Raw genomic sequence first — 24,000 nt, forward strand, 5'->3', positions numbered from 1 at the left:
TCCCAGGCAGACTCCTGCAGGGCACTAGTTCTGTTTTTTCTTAAACTGGAGCAGCAATAGAAGCTAGACAGGGTGGATAAAAATCAATGATTTATTTAAAAAATAAAAAAGATTTTATTTAAAATTGGATTTTTTTGATAAAATGCTTTTTGAGGGGGAAAAAAATCTAAAGATAGTTTTAATTCAGATATCTTTGAGCTAGAATGTATCTTATGGAATAGGGATTATAAATGCTAATTCTACAGTATGAGAATATATTCATGTAATGTTTAAGAAAAGTTTTGTAAATGAGTTCTAATAGTTCATGGATTAGGGACCCAATCTTATAGGTTTCCAGGGGCTTCTGTATAGATTTAGTTTAATCTTTCTGTCTACCCACTGGGACTCGGTGCTCAGTCTAGAACAGTGGTTCTTAACCTTTACAGCAGCCTGCACCCCTTTGGTTCTCAAAATATGTTCTTGCACTTATCAAAAATCATTGAAATAGGTCAGTTCTTTAAACGTAGATATGTTTGTATATTAAAGTAATCATTAAATGTATACTGTTAATAAATACATAGGTTGGATTAAACAAAGTAGCTGTACTTACGGCAAGTTGTGCTTAAACTGTGTTTTTGATGTTTTATCTTTTAAAAAAAATCTGGCATGTCTCGCACTCCCCAGAAAGGGCATCTTGCACCCCCAGGGGATGTGTGCATCTCAGGTTAAGAACCACTGGTCTAGAAGATACCATCAAAGATGCTTAGTTTTGCAGTTCTCAAACCATAGATTTGTTTCTTCAGGGATAACATGCTTGTTAATAGTAAAAATGTTTTTCAATAGAATAAATAAATATACAGACGTAAGAAACAACAGACCTCAACCTTATTGTCACTCTACAATTTTGTGTACACAGTCAATCCCTTACCTCTCTTTAAAAGTGCAAAGTTTAAAAAAGGTCAGTGAATAGAAGATTGTTGGGGGCGGAACAGATCTGGACAAGGAGAAATCTGGAGATAAATGTGAGAAGGGAGGGACAGGCAGTAGAAACAAAAGTGAAACTGCTAAAGCAGCATATTCCAGAAGTCTTGAGGTCTGAGTGTGGCCTTCATTGATTTGAGATCTACCATACCTTTCTCACTAGAAGGGAAAACCTATAATGGCAGCAGGTCATAAAAAAGACCCAGTTTGGGAATATTTTAATGAAGTTTCTCTATCTCTGTGGGTAAGACAGGCATGCATGCAAAATGCAAAGAGCGCAACAAAGAAATGCAAGGCTGGTTGCCCAAATGAAACATCATGAGAAGTGTTCCTCCTCAGGAGGAAGCTGCGTTCAAGATGATGAAAGGAACATGTCTGAACATGCAGGATCTTCAGGTTGGTAAACTTTTTTATTTCATATTTCTTTCTTAAGGACTGTCTGTCTTCCTTCTGGACTATTCTTGAATTCTCATGTTTGAGCAAAAAGTATAGTAGTTACTCTATGGTAAAATCATTTCAGATGCAGTTGTGATAAAAAATAATTAGCTGAAATAGGCAGATCTTCCTTTTACAATTTCACCTTTAAAGTGACAGGTTTCAGAGTAGCAGCCGTGTTAGTCTGTATCCGCAAAAAGAAAAGGAGTACTTGTGGCACCTTAGAGACTAACAAATTTATTTGAGCATAAGCTTTCGTGAGCTACAGCAAAGTGAGCTGTAGCTCACGAAAGCTTATGCTCAAATACATTTGTTAGTCTCTAAGGTGCCACAAGTACTCTTTTTTTTTTAACCTTTAAAGTGGTATTAGTGTCAGTGAATGCAATGAATAATAAATTAGCAGTATGGCAATAATAATTGAACAACTGCATTAACTTATTTTGTTTAGGAGAATCTATTCTCAACATACAGGAGTCTGAAGACTATCCACCTTCAAGATCACCATCATTTTCTATAGTTTCAGAGTTATCTGCCAATGATAGTGTTTCAGTCACATCATGTATGTCACATATCCACAGTACATCACTGTAGCAAAAAACAAAAAACCCTCCATCATCCAGAAACAACCATAGATGTGTGATAAGAACCAGCAGATTATGAAAAGAGATGATTGATGAAAAATTGCCTCGTTTGTTTATGCAACAAACTCTCCTTTCCGTATGATTGAGAACCCACACTTCATTAGCATGGTTCAGTCATTAAGACCAGGATACAGTCCACCCAACAGAGCAGATGTCACAGGCAAATTGCTGGATAAAGTGTATGAAAGAGAAATTGAGCCGTGTGCAAAAGGTCTAGAGGGTAAAATTGTTAACCTGAGTCTTGATGGGTGGGAGCAATGTCCACAATGATCGTTATGTACTTGTGTGACAACAGAAGAAGGGAATGTCTTCCTTACAGAAACAACTGATACATCAGGAAATGCATACAGCAGAATACTTACAAGAAGTAGCAGTAAAAGCTAACACAAACTGTGAAAAAAAAATTCAAATGTCTAGTACGCAGCTTGGTCACAGACAATGCTGCAAATGTATGCAAGGTTAGAAGAAACTATTTAGAAGAGAGTCCCAAGCTAACAACATACAGTTGCAGTGCTCATTTGATGTACCTCCTAGCCAAAGACTTCAGTGTTCCAGAAATAAAGGCTAATGTTGAAATTGCAAAATACTTCCATTTTGCAGCAGCTGCTCTGAAAAAAAAATGGGAGAAACCAAGCTAACTCTCCCACAAGACGTGCGATGGAACTCAGTAGTGGACTGTTTTGAGCACTATATCAAGAACTGGCCTAACCTGATGACCATTTGAGAACAAAATTGTGGGAAAAAAAAAATAGATGGCACTCTCACAGCCAAAGTTCTCAACACTGGGCTTAAGAGAAATGTTGAACACATGCCGAGTACCCTGAAACCTATTTCTGCAGCCTTGAACAAAATGCAGGGAAATAGCTGTTTTGTTGCTGACGCTGTTGAAATTGACATTACTGAGTGAGATCTTAAAAAGAGAAACATGCCATGACAGAGATAAATTACAAGCATTAGAAAAACGAATGGGACAAGCACTATCTCCAGATCATTTTCTTGCAAATATTCTCAATACTCACTACCAGGGTCAAACCTTAACTGCTGAAGAAGAGGAACTGGTTATGACATGGACATCCAGCAATCATCCCTCCATAAATGCCAACTATAATAAACTTCAAAGCTAAGGGTGAACCATTCAAGAAATATATGTTTGCTGATGTTTTAAAGAAAGTCACACCAGTGACCTGGTGGAAGTCACTTAAGCACTTGGATTCAGAGACTGTTGAAGTGATAATCTCACTTAACAGCAGTAACTTCTTCTGCCAGTGTAGAAAGAATATTTTCTTCCTTTGGACTAATTCAATCTAAATTGAGAAATCATTTGGGACCTGAGAAAGCAGGAAAGCTTGTTTTTCTTTTCCAGATTATGAACAAACAGGAAAATGAAGGTGAAGACGACTGCGTTAGCTGCAGAAGCCAATATTTTAAGTTTCTCATGTTGACCTGGCTGACATAGTCTATTTAATTTTTGTTTTGTTTTTTAAAAATTCATTTCTCTATTTTAGTTAAACAATTTTAACAAAAAAACCCCCTGATTTTAAAGAACTTGAACGTTTAACTAAATTCAAAAATTCATATGCTTGTTTTGTTAAACCATTATGTTTCCTGTTGAAGAAAAAAATCTGGAATACATAACGTTGTTTTAGTTAAATAAAACAATTTAAACGTGTCTGGTGATGTTCTTCTCCTAATACAGCATGGCAAGAAAATCCTCCAAATATTAACGATTAACCTGTTGAATTGGAGATAGTTCACCTCCCAAAGACTTCATAAATACCTGCTTCAATTACCTTTTGTGTATGAAATAACCAAACTATCATTCATTTTCTGATATAGCCGTAAAACTAATCTGAAAAGTTTTTAAAGTGATTTATTCTGAAAATAAAATACCTTCTAAAAATGAAACCTACATCTCCCTCCGAGTTGTGAAGAATATGTATTAAGGTTATAACCACCAACAAGAATGCACTTTTATGTAGAAATCCATGATTAAGTCTTCCTGACTAGTGATTTAAATCACTAATTTGATTTAAATCAAATCCACCCTGAAGCTAGCATAATGTATCTTCTACTGAAGCAGAAAATAATTTAAACATACTCCAAACTAATGTATAAAGTAAGCTTATTTGTGATCTCCTGCTATGAAAGTTAAAAGGGATATGTCTTACTCCAAATACCTCTAAAATTCCATATATTCAAAGAGCCAACTTCCAAAACCAAAATCAAACAAATCATGATACACACAGATCTTGTACACAAAATGCACTGAAGCGCATGAGTAAAATCTAAAAGAGGGGAAAAGGCTAAAAAAATGCCACAGATTTTTCCCTGTTGGGGGGGAACTGTGCCCCTTTTATCTTGTAATCCTCCACACAAAGTGTGGCTAATGTTATATTTTAGAACACCTGTAGCAGTTCTGTTAATCAGATAAAACATTTGCTGTTTCAATTTCTGAAGAGAAGATTTCTCATGTGAGGACTGATGGTACTATTTTCATTGCACAACAGGTGAAGAAATATTGTATTTTATCATACATTTATACATTGTCTCTGGGAGGTATCTATTACTCCTGGGGGAACTCTGCACCCCCAAAAAATATTCTGCAAAATTCTGCATATTTTATTTGTTAAAATAACACTATCACATCACACCAGTTTCAATTATTTTGGTAAATTTATTTCAAAATACTTGTCAGCAACTATATCTGTAACACAAGCGACAAAAAGAATTCCCCCAGAAGTAGAGAATTAAAGAAACCTCTATGACAACAGAGTTCCTGTTTCTCTGACCACCCCCCCAGAGGCCAGCCACTCCCACTCCCCCACCCCCCACCCAGTCACTCCCATACCCCCCCAGAGTCCAGCCGCTGAGCGACCCTTCCCCTCTAATACCAGACACTCACACCCCCTACCCCTCTAGAGCCCAGGGATCCAGAGGGAGAAACAGCCTGATGCGGGGTCCAAGATTGAATGGCGTTTCCTGCATGCCACCTCCTTCTGTCAGGGCATGCCAGGAACTGCAGCTGCCAGGACCCTCCATCTCCTCCTCCTCGCAGCAGCTTCTATTTCTGAGCTGGGGAACTGGGCTCTGCAGGATCCAGTGGCTCCTAGTGGCAGCCAGCAGCTCTGCAATGAGAATTCTGCATTGTGCAGAATTCTCTCAAGAGTAATCTACATTCCAGAGTTTCTTGCAATTTGTGTGGATTATTACAGCCTGCAGAACATTTGCTGAAGGTCTGTGGAAAGCTGGCTGCTCAAAGGCTACAAGCTCCTCTTCTTTTTCCAGCCAGTAAATTTTAATTTCAATGCACTAGAGACTTAGGTATAATTACTTTGCTATGGCAGCAATTGTTCTTCTTACCAAAAAGACTGCAGTTGCGAATGACAGGAGATGTTGCCCAAGCAAATGTGAATAAAAGGGTTTCCATTGCCACAGGACAATTTGTATTTAAAATGTTGTCCGCACTATGAACAAGTTTGAGACTCTCAACACATGTGCACACACAATACTGCTGCAAATGTGAACATCAACACTTCACAGCCTTTTGCCCCATGATCTGGGCTGCCCATAAAGTATCCCATGTAATAAAACAGACTTTTTACAGAGAGTAAAATCAATGGCCTCTTTCCATTCAGAAAGTGTTGTCAAATCCAGATTTCAGAGTAGCAGCCGTGTTAGTCTGTATTTGCAAAAAGAAAAGGAGTACTTGTGGCACCTGGGAGGCTAACAAATTTATCTGAGCATAAGCTTCCGTGAGCTACACCTCACTTCTTTGGATGCATTAAGTGGAAAATACAGTGAGGAGATTTATATACACAGAGAACATGAAACAATGGGTGTTACCATACACACTGTAACAAGAGAGTGATCACTTAAGGTGAGCTATTACCAGCAGGAGAGCAGGGGGACGGGGGGGGGGGGACTTTTTGTAGTGATTATCAAGGTGGGCCATTTCCAGCAGTTGACAAGAACGTCTGAGGAACGGTGGGGGGGGTGCGGGAAATAAACATGGGGAAATAGTTTTACTTTGTGTAATGACCCATCCACTCCCAGTCTCTATTCAAGCCTAAGTTAATTGTATCCAGTTTGCAAATTAATTCCAATTCAGCAGTCTCTCGTTGGAGTCTGTTTCTGAAGTTTTTTTTGTTGAAGAATTGCAACTTTTAGGTCTGTAATCGAGTGACCAAAGAGTTTGAAGTGTTCTCCGACTGGTTTTTGAATGTTATAATTCTTGACGTCTGATTTGTGTCCATTTATTCTTTTATGTAGAGACTGTCCAGTTTGGCCAATGTACATGGCAGAGGGGCATTGCTGGCACATGAGGTCATATATCACATTGGCAGATGTGCAGGTGAACGAGCCTCTGATAGTGTGGCTGATGCGATTAGGCCCTATGATGGTGTCCACTGAATAGATATGTGGACACAGTTGCAACGAGCAAGGTTCCTGGGTTAGTGGTTCTGTTGTGTGGTTGCTGGTGAGTATTTGCTTCAGGTTGGGGGGCTGTCCATAAGCAAGGACTGGCCTGTCTCCCAAGGTCTGTGATGTAGATCTAGGTTGTAGATCCTTGATGATGCGTTGGAGAGGTTTTAGTTGGGGGCTGAAGGTGATGGCTAGTGGTATTCTGTTATTTTCTTTGTTGGGCCTGTCCAGTAGTAGGTGACTTCTGGGTACTCTTCTGGCTCTGTCAGTTTAGCCGTATGGAGTGGAAATCTATCAGCTTCATGAAAAAACTCATACAGATACAGACATCATCTTCCTTTCCAGATGCAAACAGATGAACATCATACCAAAAGGACTGAAGGTAAAAAGTCCATTACAATCTACATACCACACAGACTATGCCAACAGCTTGTGCCACACGCTCTCAAAGAAACTGCAGAACCACCTGATCAACATCCTCTACAGCAAACAGAGAAAGATTAAGAATGAGCTCTCAAAACTGGATAGTCCCATAAAAAACCAACCTTCCACACAAACTTCCTCGTGGCTGGAGTTTACCAAAACTAGACAAGCCATTTACAACACACACTTTGCTTCCCTACAAAAGAAAAAGGACACTAAACTACTACATGCCACAAGGGGCCACAACAGTGGTTCCCTTAACCCACCCAGCAATATTGTTAATCTATCCAACTATACTCTTAGCCCAGCAGAAGAATCTGTCGTATCTCAGGGCCTCTCCTTCTGCCCCTCCACCCCCACGAACGTGATACAGTTCTGTGGTGACCTAGAATCCTATTTTCGACGTCTCCGACTCAAGGAATATTTCCAACACACCTCTGAACAACATACTAACCCTCAGAGACCTTCCTACCAAGACTACAAAAAGAAGGATTCTGGGTGGACTCCTCCTGAAGGTCGAAACAGACTGGACTTCTACATAGAGTGCTTCCACTGACGTGCATGGGCTGAAATTGCGGAAAAGCAGCATCACTTGCCCCATAACCTCAGCCGTGCAGAACACAATGCCATCCACAGCCTCAGAAACAGCTCTGACGTCATAATCAAAAAGGCTGACAAAGGAGGTGCTGTCATCATCATGAATTGGTCGGAATATGAACAAGAGGCTGCTAGGCAGCTCTCCAACACCACTTTCTACAAGCCATTACCCTCTGATCCCACTGAGGGTTACCAAAAGAAACTACAGCATTTGCTCAAGAAACTCCCTGGAAAAGCACAAGAACAAATCCACACAGACACACCCCTGGAACTCCGACCTAGGGTATTCTATCTGCTACCTAAGATCCATAAACCCGGAAATCCTGGAAGCCCCATCATCTCCAGCATTGGCACCCTGACAGCAGGATTGTCTGGCTATGAAGACTCCCTCCTCAGGCCCTACGCTACCAGCACTCCCAGCTATCTTCGAGACACCACTGACTTCCTGAGGAAACTACAATCCATCGGTGATCTTCCTGAAAACACCATCCTGGCCACTATGGATGTAGAAGCCCTCTACACCAACATTCCACACAAAGATGGACTACAGGCTGTCAGGAACAGTATCCCTGATAACGTCACGGCAAACCTGGTGGCTGAACTTTGTGACTTTGTCCTCACTCATAACTATTTCACATTTGGGGACAATGTATACCTTCAAATCAGCGGCACTGCTATGGGTACCCGCATGGCCATACAGTATGCCAACATTTTTATGGCTGACTTAGAACAACGCTTCCTCAGCTCTCGTCCCCTAATGCCCCTACTCTACTTGTGTTACATTGATGACATCTTCATCATCTGGACCCATGCAAAAGAAGCCCTTGAGGAATTCCACCATGATTTCAACAATTTCCATCCCACCATCAACCTCAGCCTGGTCCAGTCCACACAAGAGATCCACTTCCTGGACACTACGGTGCTAATAAGCGATGGTCACATAAACACCACCCTATTCCGGAAACCTACTGATTGCTATTCCTACCTACATGCCTCCAGCTTTCATCCAGACCACACCACACGATCCATTGTCTACAGCCAAGCTCTACAATACAACCGCATTTGCTCCAACCCCTCAGACAGAGACAAACACCTACAAGATCTCTATCAAGCATTCTTACAACTACAATACCCACCTGCTGAAGTGAAGAAACAAATTGTCAGAGCCAGAAGAGTACCCAGAAGTCACCTACTACAGGACAGGCCCAACAAAGAAAATAACAGAACACCACTAGCTATCACCTTCAGCCCCCAACTAAAACCTCTCCAACGCATCATCAAGGATCTACAACCTATCCTGAAGGACGACCCATCACTCTCACAGACCTTGGGAGACAGGCCAGTCCTTGCTTACGGACAGCCCCCCAACCTGAAGCAAATACTCACCAGCAACCACACAACAGAACCACTAACCCAGGAACCTATCCTTGCAACAAAGCTCGTTGCAACTGTGCCCACATATCTATTCAGTGGACACCATCATAGGGCCTAATCGCATCAGCCACACTATCAGAGGCTCGTTCACCTGCACATCTGCCAATGTGATATATGATCTCATGTGCCAGCAATGCCCCTCTGCCATGTACATTGGCCAAACTGGACAGTCTCTACATAAAAGAATAAATGGACACAAATCAGACGTCAAGAATTATAACATTCAAAAACCAGTCGGAGAACACTTCAAACTCTTTGGTCACTCGATTACAGACCTAAAAGTTGCAATTCTTCAACAAAAAAACTTCAGAAACAGACTCCAACGAGAGACTGCTGAATTGGAATTAATTTGCAAACTGGATACAATTAACTTAGGCTTGAATAGAGACTGGGAGTGGATGGGTCATTACACAAAGTAAAACTATTTCCCCATGTTTATTTCCCGCACCCCCCCACACCGTTCCTCAGACGTTCTTGTCAACTGCTGGAAATGGCCCACCTTGATTATCACTACAAGAAGTCCACCCCCCCGCTGGTAATAGCTCCCCTTAAGTGATCACTCGTTTATTACAGTGTGTATGGTAACACCCATTGTTTCATGTTCTCTATGTATATAAATCTCCACACTGTATTTTCTACTGAATGTACCTGATGAAATGAGCTGTAGCTCACGAAAGCTTATGCTCAAATAAATTTGTTAGCCTCTCAGGTGCCACAAGTACTCCTTTTCTTTTTGTTAAATCCAGAGAACATACTCCAGGAACATGGTGTTGAAACATTCTTCAAAGCTCATATCTAGTGCCATTTGTGTTTTAAGTACAGGAGAACATGCCAAGTTATCTTCCTACCGCCCTCAATAGCCTTTGAATTGTAATCAACACATGCCTGTTTGAGTGAAAAGGCTCCTCACAATGGTATCTCAAAAGCTTTTCATGCGTCAGTACGTTTTTAAAAGGATGTACTAGGTACAGACTAAAGTCCTATTGTTCATTAGGAGGATTGTTGTACGTGTCTTTCATGCACTGCCTTTGTAAAATACCCCCTTGGGCCTCTTTTGAAATGCCAAGAACATATTTCTTTGATTTAAAAAGCCAACCCAAGACTGGACAAGAGATGAGGTTCTGCCAGTCAGCTCAGGTGTACGTGCATACAGAACTTGGAGAGGAGAAGTGAGATGTGCTCTCTCAAAAGAGTCAATTTCTGTGATTCAAGTACTTAAGACAGGCAACTGGAAGCACCTCAGAAATTCAACTCCAAATTCATTAATGCAAAAGAAACATACCTGATACACGAGTCATCCTAGTGGAAAAATAGCACTGCTCCAAGTCCTCAAAATGAGCTGTAAGCCTCTTCCGCCTTGATGCCAATGTGCTGTTATACCATGGCTGTTTTTTAGTCTGAGTGGAGAACAAGAAATACTTATTTACCAAAGAGGCCGAGGCCTGGCTTTACCTGTTTTGGTACATTTTACCAAATTGTATAGAGACATGCCCTTTTATTTTTAAGAGGTTATGAAACTGGAAAAAAGACCAAAGGCCTTTTTTCTACATTTATCTGCCTCTCGTCACATCTGGTTATTTTACTGACAAGAAAGTCAGTCACATACCTGTAATTCTTGTTTTCTGAAGGTAGTAATTATAATTGGATAATCACTTCATCGCATGCTCATGAAAGCTTATGCTCAAATAAATGTGGCACCTTAGAGACTAACACAAAGTCCTCCTTTTCTTTTTGCGAATACAGACTAACACGGCTGCTACTCTGAAATCTGCTATATGAGTTGCATTCTCTTTACTTGATCTTATAAAAGATAAGCTTACATATAAAAAACTTCACCCCAGTATATCAGGGCACATAAAAAAGAACCAATATAGAAAATCAAACATACATGGGCAGGGACAGTCTTTTTGTTCTGTTTGTACAAGGACTAGCACAACGGGGTCCTGGTCCATGACTGTGGCTCTTAGGCACTACAACAAGCCCTACTGGGTCATTAGCAGCAGCACCGGTGGTGCACAAAAAGGTTTATCACGTGACAATGCACAAGCCAAGTACGAAATCCTGGCTCCACTGAAGTCAATGGGAGCACGGCCACAAAGGTGCCAGGATTTCAGCCTAAGAAGTTAACACATTCAACATGCTTCTTGCTTTCATAATTAGCAATTTACTCTCAGTTCAGAAACAACAATAAGTCACTCTCACATTACAACCAGCAAGAAGCCAACAAGGATGTAATAAAATTGAAATTAAAGGAATACACCTTATGAAGAGTACACTGTATGAACAAGTAACCTGGAACAAAACAAGGCAATGAAAACGTCAAGAACTACCCATCATGTACATTCCCTGACTGTATATTGACTGGATGAAACTTAAGTTCACAACTTCCATTTCATGCTGATTGCACATATCTTGTAGGTACTCATTTTATACCGACAGCAATCCAGCTTTATGCCAAATGCACCTGACATTAAGCATCTCTGCTTCACTGCAGTTTTGACAATGAACTACACATGACAACTTTACAAATATTGAACGGGACATGCTAATACCATCTTTATGTTAATTACATGAACCAGGCTGCAACTGCTTTAGCCTCAGCAAATTGTGCCTACCATACTGCAAATGACTCAGGTTCAAGATGACTGCAAACAGCAATGAGCAATCACTTCATTTCAACTTGACAACTGCCTGGAACAGGATGAGTAATATAACCTAAACCTGAATCTTCTAGGTGGTTCCAGTCTGTACTAAGATGAAATCAATCACATGCTAAGTAGTTAATATGATTAGCAAAGCTATAACTAGATCTTAAGAGCCAAATTCCACTCCAATAGATCTCAGACTGGCAAACTGAGTTGTACTGGGAATCAGTCTGCATTAACCTGCCTTGATCAGCTAAATGCTCAACTGTGCCTACTTTAATGAAACACCAATCAAGCTTCTAGGCACAGGACCGGTGCAAGGAGGTTTCAAGCCCCAGATGAAAACTTCCACCTTGCCGGCCCCACCCCCACCGGCAGCTCCCCACCGTCCCGTCCCCTCCCCTCGGCCAGCCAGCCCCCCCCACCCCCCCCGGGGCAGCAGCTCCCCACCACCCCCTCCCTTCGGCACAGGCAGCCCCCCCAACGGCAGCTCCCCGTCCCAGCTCTCCTCTGCTCTGCCTCCTCCCCGAGCATGCCGCCGCTTCTCCCACCTCTCAGGCACGCAAGTCTGGGAAGGAGAGAAGCAGAGCGGAGCGATGCTCAGGGGAGGAGGCAGAGCAGAAGTGAGCTGGGGCGGGGAGTGGTTCCCCTGTGCACCGCCCCCCTGCCCCAGCTTACCTCCTCTCCACTGCCGCCCCTCACCACTTGGTGCCCTAGGTGACCGCCTAGTTCGCCTAGTGGTTGCACCGGCCCTATCTAGGTGTAAGGGGACTGTTGCCCCCTTACTATCATTCAGTGGGAGTGTTTTAGTTGCTAGCTCCCAGTACTAAAAAGGGGGAAGGGTCGATGGGGAATCAGGACCCTGAGACTGACAGCCCCCAGGAACAATGGGGAGAGGCCAATGCTCCAGGTCAACCTGAATGACAGGGCGGGCAGGTTAATCAGGGAGTCAGGAGGCCAGGGAGGTCCCGTCCTCTGTGTGAGCTGGATTTGCCTGGGTCAGACAGAGTGGGGCCGAGCTAAGGAGAAAGCAGGGGCCCAAGCTAAGCTGGGGAGTAGAGCTGTGCCAGATCCAGAGGGACCAGAAAAGCAGCCCAGACAGAACAGACTCTGTCCTGGGAGCAGAGCTGCAGCCCCAAAGCCAGAGGCACAGCCCAGAGAGAGCAGACTTGCCCTGGGAGCAGAGCTGCAGCAACCAGAGCCAGAGGGGCCAGAAAAGCAGGCCACAAAGCAGGCCAGTGCTGGGAGCAGAGTCACAGAAGCAGCCTGCAGAGCAGAACTGTCCTGGGAACAGAGCTGTAGCAACCAGAGCCAGAGGGGCCAAAGAAGCAGCCCAGGGAGCTGGAGGCAGAGCAGCAGAAGCGCAGAGACAGAGTGGTGGAGCTGGGGCTGGAGCAGTCTGGAGCTGGGTGCGGTGAGCAGCTGGGGAGACTGAGGGGGACCCTGGCAGCAGGCCCAGCACAAGGAGACACTTCAGCCAAGAGACTCTGCAGGCCAGGCTTGGATCGTAACCCCGACAGAGCGGGGGCAACACTGGGAAGAAGGGTCCTACCACTTAGAGCCTGACAGCGTGTGGCCACCACCAGAGCCAGTGTCCAACCCACAGCATCCCTGCAGCACAGCCGGGGCCTGAGAAGAAGGCCTGGGACTTACAAGGAACAGACTGTGAACTGCCCAGACATTCCAGGGACACTGTTTGTGATGTTCCCTGCCACAGAGCGAGTTGATGTGTTTCCTTTAACTGTTCCCATTTTTCCTTATTCTTTTTAAAAGAAATTGTTGATTAAATAACTTGCATTTGCTTTAAATTGTATGTAATGGTCAGTGGGTCAGAGAAGTGCCTAGTGCAGAGAGAGTACCCCAGAGTGGGGACACCCTCGCCCCTGTCCTAGGTGACCACAGCAGGGTTGGGGGGTCGAGCCCCCCAGGAATCCCAGGCCCAGCCTTGTTGGGGTTACGAGGACTCTGCCAGACAGGAGAGCGGAAGGGGAGTCCTCAAGGGCAGGGAGGCCACTGGGTAAAGGAAGTGGGAACGAGGACTCAGATCCTTTCGCTAGCCCACTTCACCGGGGTAGTGCAGAAGCCAGGAAAGTTCCCCACAATAGCGGGACTATTCACCCGCTTACATAGGCAAGAAAGTCTGCTCCTTGACTACTCAATCAGTTGCTAAGTTACACTGGGAGAGGCAAGAGAGGGAGAGACAAGCGAGCAGCTGGCACAAGAGGGGAAAAAAGCAAAATCTTGCTTCTTCCTACCAAGGAAGAAAAGGTTTAGGGGGAATGCTCTGAGACCAAAGGGCCAAACACAACGAGGAGATGTTGAACGCAACTCTTACCGCTACGGGGAACTGTGCTGTACGGGAGCCATTAGGGGGAGAAGCAACCTGTGTTTTGGGACCACGGCTTAGAGCCTGTATTTCTCTTTACTTTGGGACCCGATTGAAGAACGCCAGCTAAACATAGTTTGAGGTCGGACTGGCTAAAGCCCTGCTAGGGTTTGTTGAAGCCTTAGGGCAGTGGTTCTCAACCAGAGGTACATGTACCCCTGGGGGCACACAGATGTCTTCCATGGGGTACATAAACTCATCTAGATATTTGCCTAGTTTTACAACAGGCTACATAAAAGACACTAGCAAAGTCAGTGTATGAATTTTTAATTTGCAAATAATGACTTGTTTATACTGCCCTATATACACTATACACTGAAATGCAAGTACAATATTTATATTCCAATTGTTTTATTTTATAATATGGTAAAAATGAGAAAGTAAGCAATTTTTCAGTAATAGTGTGCTGTGATACTTATGTCTGATTTTGTAAGCAAGTAGGTTTTAAGTGAGGTGAAACTTGGGGTACTCAGGACAAAGACTCCTGAAAGGGATACAGGAGTTTGGAAAGGTTGATAACCACTGCCTTACAGGAAGACTTTTCTTCTCTATAATAAAGCCCGTGCAGGTGTTTTGCACTTTATTAGGCTGCTTACTAAGTTATGAAAACTAAGGAACCATTTAGGATCCTCTAGAATCACAGAATCTCAGGGTTGGAAGGGACCTCAGGAGGTCATCTAGTCCAATCCCCTGCTCAAAGCAGGACCAATCCCCAATTAAATCATCCCAGCCAGGGATTTGTCAAGCCTGACCTTAAAAACTTCTAAGGAAGGAGATTCCACCACCTCCCTAGGTAACGCATTCCAGTGTTTCACCACCCTCCTAGTGAAAAAGTTTTTCCTAATATCCAACCTAAACTTCCCCCACTGCAACTTGAGACCATTACTCCTCGATCTGTCATCAGCTACCACTGAGACCAGTCTAGATCCATCCTCTTTGGAGCCCCCTTTCAGGTAGTTGAAAGCAGCTATCAAATCCCCCCTCATTCTTCTCTTCTGCAGACTAAACAATCCCAGTTCCCTCAGCCTCTCCTCATAACTCATGTGTTTCAGTCCCCTAATCATTTTTGTTGCCCTCCGCGGGACGTTTTCCAATTTTTTCCACATCCTTCTTGTAGTGTGGGGCCCAAAACTGGGCACAGTACTCCAGATGAGGCCTCACCAATGTCGAGTAGAGGGGAACGATCACGTCCCTCGATCTGCTGGCAATGCCCCTACATATAAATCCCAAAATGCCATTGGCCTTCTTGGCAACAAGGGCACACTGCTGACTCATATCCAGCTTCTCGTCCACTGTCACCCCTAGGTCCTTTTCTGCAGAACTGCTGCCGAGCCATTCGGTCCCTAGTCTGTAGCGGTGCATGGGATTCTTCCGTCCTAAGTGCAGGACTCTGCACTTGTCCTTGTTGAACCACATCAGATTTCTTTTGGCCCGATCCTCCAATTTGTCTAGGGCCCTCTGTATCCTATCCCTACCCTCCAGCGTATCTACCTCTCCTCCCAGTTTAATGTCATCTGCAAACTTGCTAAGGGTGCAATCTGCACCATCCTCCGGATCATTTATGAAGATATTGAACAAAACTGGCCCCAGGACGGACCCTTGGGGCACTCCACTTGATACCAGCTGCCAACTAGACATGGAGCCATTGATCACTACCCGTTGAGCCCGACAATCTAGCCAGGTTTCTATCCACCTTATAGTCCATTCATCCAGCTAATACTTCTTTAACTTGCTGGCAAGAATACTGTGGGAGACCATGTCAAAAGCTTTGCTAAAGTCAAGGAACAACATGTCCACTGCTTTCCCCTCGTCCATAGAGCCAGTAATCTCATCATAGAAGGCAATTAGATTAGTCAGGCATGACTTGCCCGTGGTGAATCCATGCTGACTGTTCCTGATCACTTTCCTTTCCTCTAAGTGCTTCAGAATTGATTCCTGGAGGACCTGCTCCATGGATTTTTTCCAGGGACTGAGGTGAGGCTGACTGGCCTGTAGTTGCCAGGATCCTCCACCTTCCTTTTTTTTTTTTTTTTTTTTTAAAAAGATGGGCACTACATTAGTCTTTTTCCAGTCGTCCGGGACTTCCCCCAAATCGCCATGAGTTTTCAAAGATAATGGCCAATGGCTCTGCAGTCACATCCACCAACTCTTTTAGCACTCTCGGATGCAGCGCATCCGACCCCATGGACTTGTGCTCGTCCAGCTTTTCTAAATAGTCCTGAACCACTTCTTTCTCCACAGAGGGCTGGTCACCTACTCCCCATGCTGTGCTGCCCACTGCAGTAGTCTGGGAGCTGACCTTGCTTGTGAAGACAGAGGCAAAAAAAGCATTGAGTACATTAGCTTTTTCCATATCCTCTCTCACTAGGTTGCCTCCCTCATTCAGTAAGGGGCCCACTTTTTCCTTGACTTTCTTCTTGTTGCTAACATACCTGAAGAAACCCTTCTTGTTACTCTTAACATCTCTTGCTAGCTGCAACTCCAGGTGTGATTTGGCCTTCCTGATTTCACTCCTGCATCCCCAAGCAATATTTTTATACTCTTCCCTGGTCATTTGTCCAATCTTCCACTTCTTGTAAGCTTCTTTTTTGTGTTCAAGATCAGCAAGGATTTCACTGTTAAGCCAAGCTGGTCGCCTGCCATATTTACTATTCTTTCTCCACATCGGGATGGTTTGTCCCTGTAACCTCAATAAGGATTCTTTAAAATACAGCCAGCTCTCCTGGACTCCTTTCCCCCTCATGTTATTCTCCCAGGGGATCCTGCCCATCAGTTCCTGGAGGGAGTCAAAGTCTGCTTTTCTGAAGTCTAGGGTCCGTATTCTGTTGCTCTCCTTTTTCCCTGTGTCAGGATCCTGAACTCGACTATCTCATGGTCACTGCCTCCCAGGTTCCCATCCACTTTTGCTTCCCCTACTAATTTTTCCCGGTTTGTGAGCAGCAGGTCAAGAAGAGCTCTGCCCCTAGTTGGTTCCTCCAGCACTTGCATCAGGAAATTGCCCCCTACACTTTCCAAAAACGTCCTGGATTGTCTGTGCACCACTGTACTGCTCTCCCAGCAGATATCAGAGTGACTGAAGTCTCCCATGAGAACAAGGGCCTGCGATCTAGTAACTTCCGTTAGTTGCTGGAAGAAAGCCTCGTCCACCTCATCCCCCGGTCCAGTGGTCTATAGCAGACTCCCACCACAACATCACCCTTGTTGCTCACGCATCTAAACTTAACTCAGAGACTCTCAGTTTTTCTGCGGTTTCATATCGGAGCTCTGAGCAGTCATATTGCTCCCTTACATACAATACAACTCCCCCACCTTTTCTGCTTGTCCTTCCTGAACAGTTTATATCCATCCATGACAGTACTCCAGTCACATGAGTTATCCCACCAAGTCTCTGTTACTCCAATCACATCATAATTCCTTGACTGTGCCAGGACTTCCAGTTCTCCCTGCTTGTTTCCCAGGCTTCTTGCATTTGTGTATAGGCACTTGAGATAACTCGCTGATCGTCCCTCTTTCTCAGCATGAGGCAGGAGCCCTGCCCTCTCGCGAACTCCTGCTCGTGCCTCGTCCCAGTATCCCACTTCCCCACTTACCTCAGGGCTTTGGTCTCCTTCCCCCGGTGAACCTAATTTGAAGCCCTCCTCACTAGGTTAGCCAGCCTGCTTGCGAAGATGCTCTTCCCTCTCTTCGTTAGGTGGAGCCCGTCTCTGCCTAGCACTCCTCCTTCTTGGAGCACCATCCCATGGACAAAGAATCCAAAGCCTTCTCTCCGATCTCTCTCTCTCCAATAGATGAGGATAGTAGTTTGGAGCACCACTCTAGCAAAAATTGTCAGCACCTGGCCTCCCACAGGTCATCCAAAAGTAAGTACTATTAGAAACAACTGTCAGTCTAATGACTGCAGTCCCATGGTATCTCCAATCCACAGGAAATCTAGAAAAACACCACAATTATTTCAAATACCTGAAGTGTTGAAATGAGTTTTCATATGGAGCCTACTGTATCTAATGAGAGGTTAAAATACTTAATGAGATAACTATAAGAAGTTAGGGGGAAAAGCCAAATCTTAAAACATTAACCCTACTGGGGATAAACCTCAGTCAAAAGACCAACCCACAAGCTCATTTCTATGTAGAAAATGAAAATTGTTAGAGGCTACGATAGTTTATCCAAACCCTCAGGTCATAGGGTAGGCAACTCTCCAAAGATCCCAAATGCCTTTTTCTTGTAATCTAGCCTCCGAATATCAAATCTAGGCTGGAAATAATAAACTAGTTATCCTAGAAGAACATTTGTCAGCAGTGCAAGCCTACTTAAGGCTACTACAACTCCAACAGAGGGGAAGAAGGGCGGGATGTGGAATAGATGTGAGCAACGCATCTCAAAGAACACCAGTTACAGAAAAGGTAACTGTCTTTTCTTCGAGAGAGATTCCTTGTGTGTATTCCACAACAGGTGATTCCAAGCTATATCTGTTGGAGGTGGGTAGGAGTTCATAAATTCTCGGGACGGAGTACAGTCCTGCCAAACCCAGCATCATCCCTGGTTTGGGAGACAATTACGTAGTGCGAGGTGAACGTATGAACCGAAGATCACGTGGCAGCCCTACAAATGTCCTGGATGGGGACGTGGGCCAAGAAGGCAGCTGACAAGGCTTGCACTCAAGTCGAGTATGCCTTTATGATCAGTGGCGGGGGGATACCCACCAGATCATAGCAGGTACAGATGTATGAAGTGATCTGGTTGGAGAGCCACTGAGCGGAGATCGACCGACCCCTTATGCGCTCAGCTGAGGCAATGAACAGTTGCAAGGGCTTTCTGAACGGCTTGGTCCGCTCAAGGTAGAAAACCAGAGCCCGTCACACATCAAGCATGTGGAGACTGTGCTCCTCGCTGGACGCGTGGGGCTTGAGGCAGAGAACAGGTAGAAAAATGTCCTGACCCATGTGATAGGCAGAGACCACCTTTGGGAGGAACCCAGAGTGTGGCGGAGCTGAACCTTGTCCTTATGGAAAACAGCGTATGGAGGCTTGGAGGTCAGGGCCCTGATTGCGACCAGGAAGGCCACCTTCCACGAGAGATGGGACCAGGAGCACGTGGCTCGCGGCTCAAACGAGGGTCAGTTGAGACAGACCAACAGCAGGTTTAGGTCCCACTGTGGAATCGGGGGCCTAGCATACTGGAAGACATGGTCCAACCCCTTGAGGAACCAGCCAGTCATAGCATGCGAGAATACCGTGTGACCCTGCACCTGCAGATAGAAGTCTGATATGGCCGCCAGGTGCACCTTGACTGACGAGGGCGCCAGGCCCTGGGCTTTAAGGTGGAGAAGGTAGTCCAGGATAAGCTGGATCGGGGCAGCCACAGGGAAAAGACCCCGCTCATTCGCCCATCTGGAGAACTGGGACCATTTTGCCGAGTAGGCACAGCACGGGGAGGGCCGCCTGCTTTCTAGGAGGACGCGTTGAACCCCTTCTGAGCACATCCTTTCCTCCCTACCTAACCACTGAGCAGCCACGCCATGAGGTGGAGAGTGGCTAGGCTGGGGTCGAGGAGGCGGCCCCGGTCTTGGGAGAGCAGGTCCGGGCGGAACAGCAACGGCCATGGCAGAGCAACCGCCAGGTCCGTGAGGGTCCCGTACCAATGTTGCCTGGACTATGCTGGGGCAATCAGAAGGACCTGGGCCTTGTCCATCTTTATTATTTCCAGGACCTTGCTGATCAGTGGGAATGGGGGAAAGGCGTAGAGAAACTGGCCTGACCAGGACAGGAGGAAGACATCGGAGATTGCGCCCCATCCCAACCCGCCCCTGGAGCAGAACTGGGGACAGCGCCAGTTCTGGCAAGGCGAACAGGTCCACCTGGACCCACACTCCCCCCACACTCAGAAAAGCCTGTGAGCCACCTCTGGGTGGAGAGACCACTCATGCTGAGAGAAGTCCCTGATCAAGCGATCCCCCTCTGACCTTTGGGATAAGGAAATAGCGGGAGTAGTACCCCTTGCACTCCCTGGGCACCACTTCCACTGCTCCTAGGCCCAGGAGCTGCCCCACCTCCTGCTTGAGCAGAGCTTAATGCAAGGGGTCCCCCAGGAGGGACAGGGGCAGGGGATAGTTGGGCGGAGAGGAAGTAAATTGGAGGGTGTAGCCCAGGGAGATGGTGTTGAGGACCCATCGGTCCAAGGTCAGCCGTGATCACTCCAGGAGGAAGCACACAACTGATTGGAGAAGGGAAGCTTTATTGAGGGTGGATCCCCGATGAGAACTGGCAGGGCACCCCCGAGCGTCCTGTCAAAAGCACCTTTTTCCCGCCTGCCTACCCTTGGAGGGCCCAGGTTGTGCAGCAGGCCAAGACTGCCTCTGAGGGTGCCTCTTGTAGTCCCGCGACTTCTTATATGCGGCCTCGTATTTCGGGTGAGTGGCCTGAGCGGGAGTCTGCTGCGGCTTGAATTTAGATTTAGCCAGAGCTGGAACCGGAACGTAGAGACCCAGAGTCTGGAGGGTCATGCGGGAGTCTTTCATGCCATGCAGCCTTGTATCCATTTGTTCTGCAAACAGAGCTTTGCTGTTAAATGGGAGATCCTGCATGGAGGTCTGCACCTCGCTGGACAGCCCAGAGAGTAGGAGCCATGATGCTCTTGTCATGGACACCACGGCCATCTCCACTACATCCGAAGCTGCCTGCAGGGTTGCCCTGGCAGCCGCTGTACCCTCCTCCACCAGCGCTTTGACCTCCTTCCTATCACGCTCCTGGAGGGAGTCCTCGAACTTGGGCATGGAGCCACACAGGTTGAACTCATACCGGCCCAGGAGAGCCTGGTGGTTTGCCACTCATAACTGAAAGCTCGAGGACGAATACATTTTTCTTCCAAAAGAGTCCAGCCTCCATGAATCTTTATTTTTCGGGGTAGGGGCTGGCTGGCCCTGCCATTCCCTGTGGTTGACCGACTCGACCACCAGGGAGTTGGGTGGGTGTATAAGTACTTGTGTCCCTTGGCAGGTACAAAGTACTTGCGTTCTGCCCTCTTGGAGATGGGGGCCAACAAGGCCGGCGTTTGCCACAAGGCATTTGAAATTTTTGCCACCCCTTCATGGAGAGGCAAGGCTACCCTGCCCGGTGCTGAAGAGGACAGCACACTGAACAGGGAGTCTGAGGCCTCCATCTCCTCTGCCTGGAGGTGGAGGCTTGATGCCACCCTTTTTAAGAGTTCTTGGTGGGCCCTAACGTCCTCCTGCGAGTCAGATGGGGGAGGGCCGTAATAACCTCATCCGTGGAGGGTGAGGAAGCTGGTGCGGTACTCTGGGTGTCTGCCGGCACCGGAGGGTCCACCACCTGCTCGGTCTCCAGGCATGGTGCCAAGGATGTACGTCCCATTGACTCCTTCCTCGGAGGTCTGGAGAGGGAAGCCGATGGTGCTTCTGAGGGTCCGGCCATCGAGCGAGCCCCCACAAGGGTCTGCACCGGGGGCCACAGTGTCCACTGGTACCAGTGGGCTGGCCACAGGGCCAGGTCCTACTGCACGTGCTGCGGCATCGTCTGAAACGGTTGTTCAGCCTGGCTCATCGATGGACAACTGCGAATGGAGGCCGGGCTGACGTACAACCCATTGTCCCCAGCCCAGGAGGAGCGGCAGTGCCAGGAGCAATGCCAACCACGGGACCGAGATCCTGACATGGAGGACCGGTACCGTCAGTAACAGCTGCTCTGCGATTAACTCAGACAGGTGGACCCACGACAGCGAGATGTCAGTAATTGATGCCCGGGGCTGCAGAGGTGATGCCTTGGCGGGGTCTCCAAGCAGGATTCCGAGAGGGAACGGCGTCAATGCCCGTGCTGTGACCGGCTGTAATAATCCCTCTGAGACAAGAAACTTTGGTGACGCCTGCCTCGGTCCTGTTGGCGTTTGCTCCGTGAGGTGAAGCGGTGCCGAGAGTCTCGGTTGGATGGAACCCAACCAGACAGTCTGGTGGGAATTGAGGGTGATCCACGTGGACTTTGCCCTGAACTGTTGCTGGGCGGCGAACAGCATCGGAAATGTTCCCTCGACAGAGACCGGTACCGAGCTGGGTGCGACTGCAGAGATCCCAGCAGAGGCTTGCCTCTGGAGCGTTGAGCCGGCATGGACATAACGTCCTGGGCTGCCTGGAGGGCCTCCGGACATCCAGGGAGGCCTGCTCCGCGTGGGCTGGGCTACTCCACTCAACTTGAGTCGCAGGCCTAGAGGCCAGTGGGGATCGAGGACTGCCCGACATGGGTCTAGCCTCTGTCCCGGGTTTACTTCGGTGCTGCTGCAAAGAAGGCGCCATTCTAGCCTTCTTGGGTGTTCCCGTGGACGGGGAATTGTGCTGACTGGTCAATGTCGCCAGAGGTACCATGGTGCAGGGTACCAGTTCGAAGTGGCTCGCCGGAGTCAGGGTCAGCGCCGACTCCATCAGAATAGCCCGGACCCTAATGGCCTGGCCCGAGCACTCGCTCTAACTGAACTAACTACAGGTACTAACACTGAATGAACAAGCAGATCTGGGGACAAGCTACAGCAAAGCTGGAGCAGAGTAGTTCCGACGCACCTTCACTGGCAGCAAGAAGGAACTGAGGGTGGGGGGAGCACGCAGTTCCCCTTTTACCGTGCCAGGCAGGCACCACTCCAGGGGTTGCTGGGGTGCTGCTCCCGGCCCCTCAACAGGTACTGCTAGGGAAAAAGCTTCTGGCACTGGTGCACGTGGCGAGCACGCACACCTATTGTGAAATTCACATAAGCAATCATTCGAAGAAGAACTGATTTTACCATGACTGATTAACAAAAAATGCAGCTCAGTTTATATTCATATGGACTATTTTCACTGGAGATTTCTTGTGCAAATGAAAATTTAACTAAGTGTTTCTTAACATTAATTATTTCTAGATTCCCAGTCCAAAAATATATTAAAATTTAAGTAACAATCCACCCTAGAGAGAGCAGACTTCAGTATATATGATTTTCAAACTAACAGGCTGTTATCCAGAGTGATGGGAAAACCTAGCTTGGATTGGGGGTAGAAGGAGGGGGTGGTAGAATTATGCTGTTTTTTTCTATTTCAAAGGCGAAATTAAAGTATTAAAACAAGTAGCATCCATGGACAGCAACAAATAAAGAACATGCTAGATTAGAGTTTTGAACATAAACTCTCCATCTGTATTTTATACTCCCTTTAAAATCAGATAGATAAAAGGTATTTATACAGAGCCAATCACCATGGTATCTAGCTACCAATAACGCAGCTATAAAATGTCTCGGAAAAAAAAAAGAGAACCTCCTCTATCCATTTACTAACTACCAACTGATATTACCACAAAATATGCTACAGAAATGCCGTCTCAGGATTATTACAATGATTTACTCTAATTTTTGTATCCGTAGCTAGCTCTAAAATTAAGTTTCAAAAGCATTTTTACCTGTACATTATATCGCCATGTGGACCCTGCTGCTGCGCACTAAAAGTTACACAGAGAACTTTTACATATTGTGCGGTTTCAAGCAAGGAGAAATGAGGCTTCAAACAGGTTCCCAATCTAATACAGTCACAAGAAAAATCAACTTTGGAAATGAAGTCAGGTACCTAAAATGTAGGATACCATTTCTCCCTGCAGAGAGCATGTACCTGAATATGACCTGATGCATGAGAATATGCAATTATTCCTATAGCTTAGCCTCTGCCACAGATAATGAGGTGACTATTTAAGGATTCAGATTTATAAGAGCCAGTTTGGCCAATGTCCTGGAGATTGAAAACAATCTTTGTCCTTTGTCCCTCCCTCCAGACATATGTATTATCTTACCTGAGAACTGCCACTGAATCCTGGAGGCTGGCTGTACTCCGTGGAATCGATAATATTACTGTAAAACCAAGAGAAACGGAGCCTGCTTAAAATCAGTCACTATGCACTCATCCTTTATCATTTTCAACCTACGTATTTTTCCTATTACATATAGCAGCAAAATTGTGTTTTAAATTCATTTTGTAGGCATGAAACATAAGCCTTACATAAGCCATACAGAATGAGAGATTGGCTTAGAGAAGAAT

General features: G+C 46.0%; 1 protein-coding gene across 4 annotated transcripts in view; it reads right to left on the reverse strand.

The window, feature by feature from the left end:
- COP1 (COP1 E3 ubiquitin ligase) overlaps positions 1 to 24,000 on the reverse strand; it is a 225,155-nt gene that overhangs the window by 146,965 nt on the left and 54,190 nt on the right. For all 4 annotated transcript variants that reach the window (XM_048860296.2, XM_075131476.1, XM_048860294.2 and 1 more), the window contains exons 9-10: positions 23,756 to 23,813; positions 10,195 to 10,309 (exon numbers count right to left, since the gene is read on the reverse strand). In XM_048860296.2, the coding sequence (XP_048716253.2) occupies positions 10,195 to 10,309; positions 23,756 to 23,813 (173 nt within the window). The remainder of the gene's footprint in view (positions 1 to 10,194; positions 10,310 to 23,755; positions 23,814 to 24,000) is intronic.

Source organism: Caretta caretta, chromosome 8 (genome assembly GCF_965140235.1).
Source record: "Caretta caretta isolate rCarCar2 chromosome 8, rCarCar1.hap1, whole genome shotgun sequence".
Classification (NCBI taxonomy): domain Eukaryota; kingdom Metazoa; phylum Chordata; order Testudines; family Cheloniidae; genus Caretta; species Caretta caretta.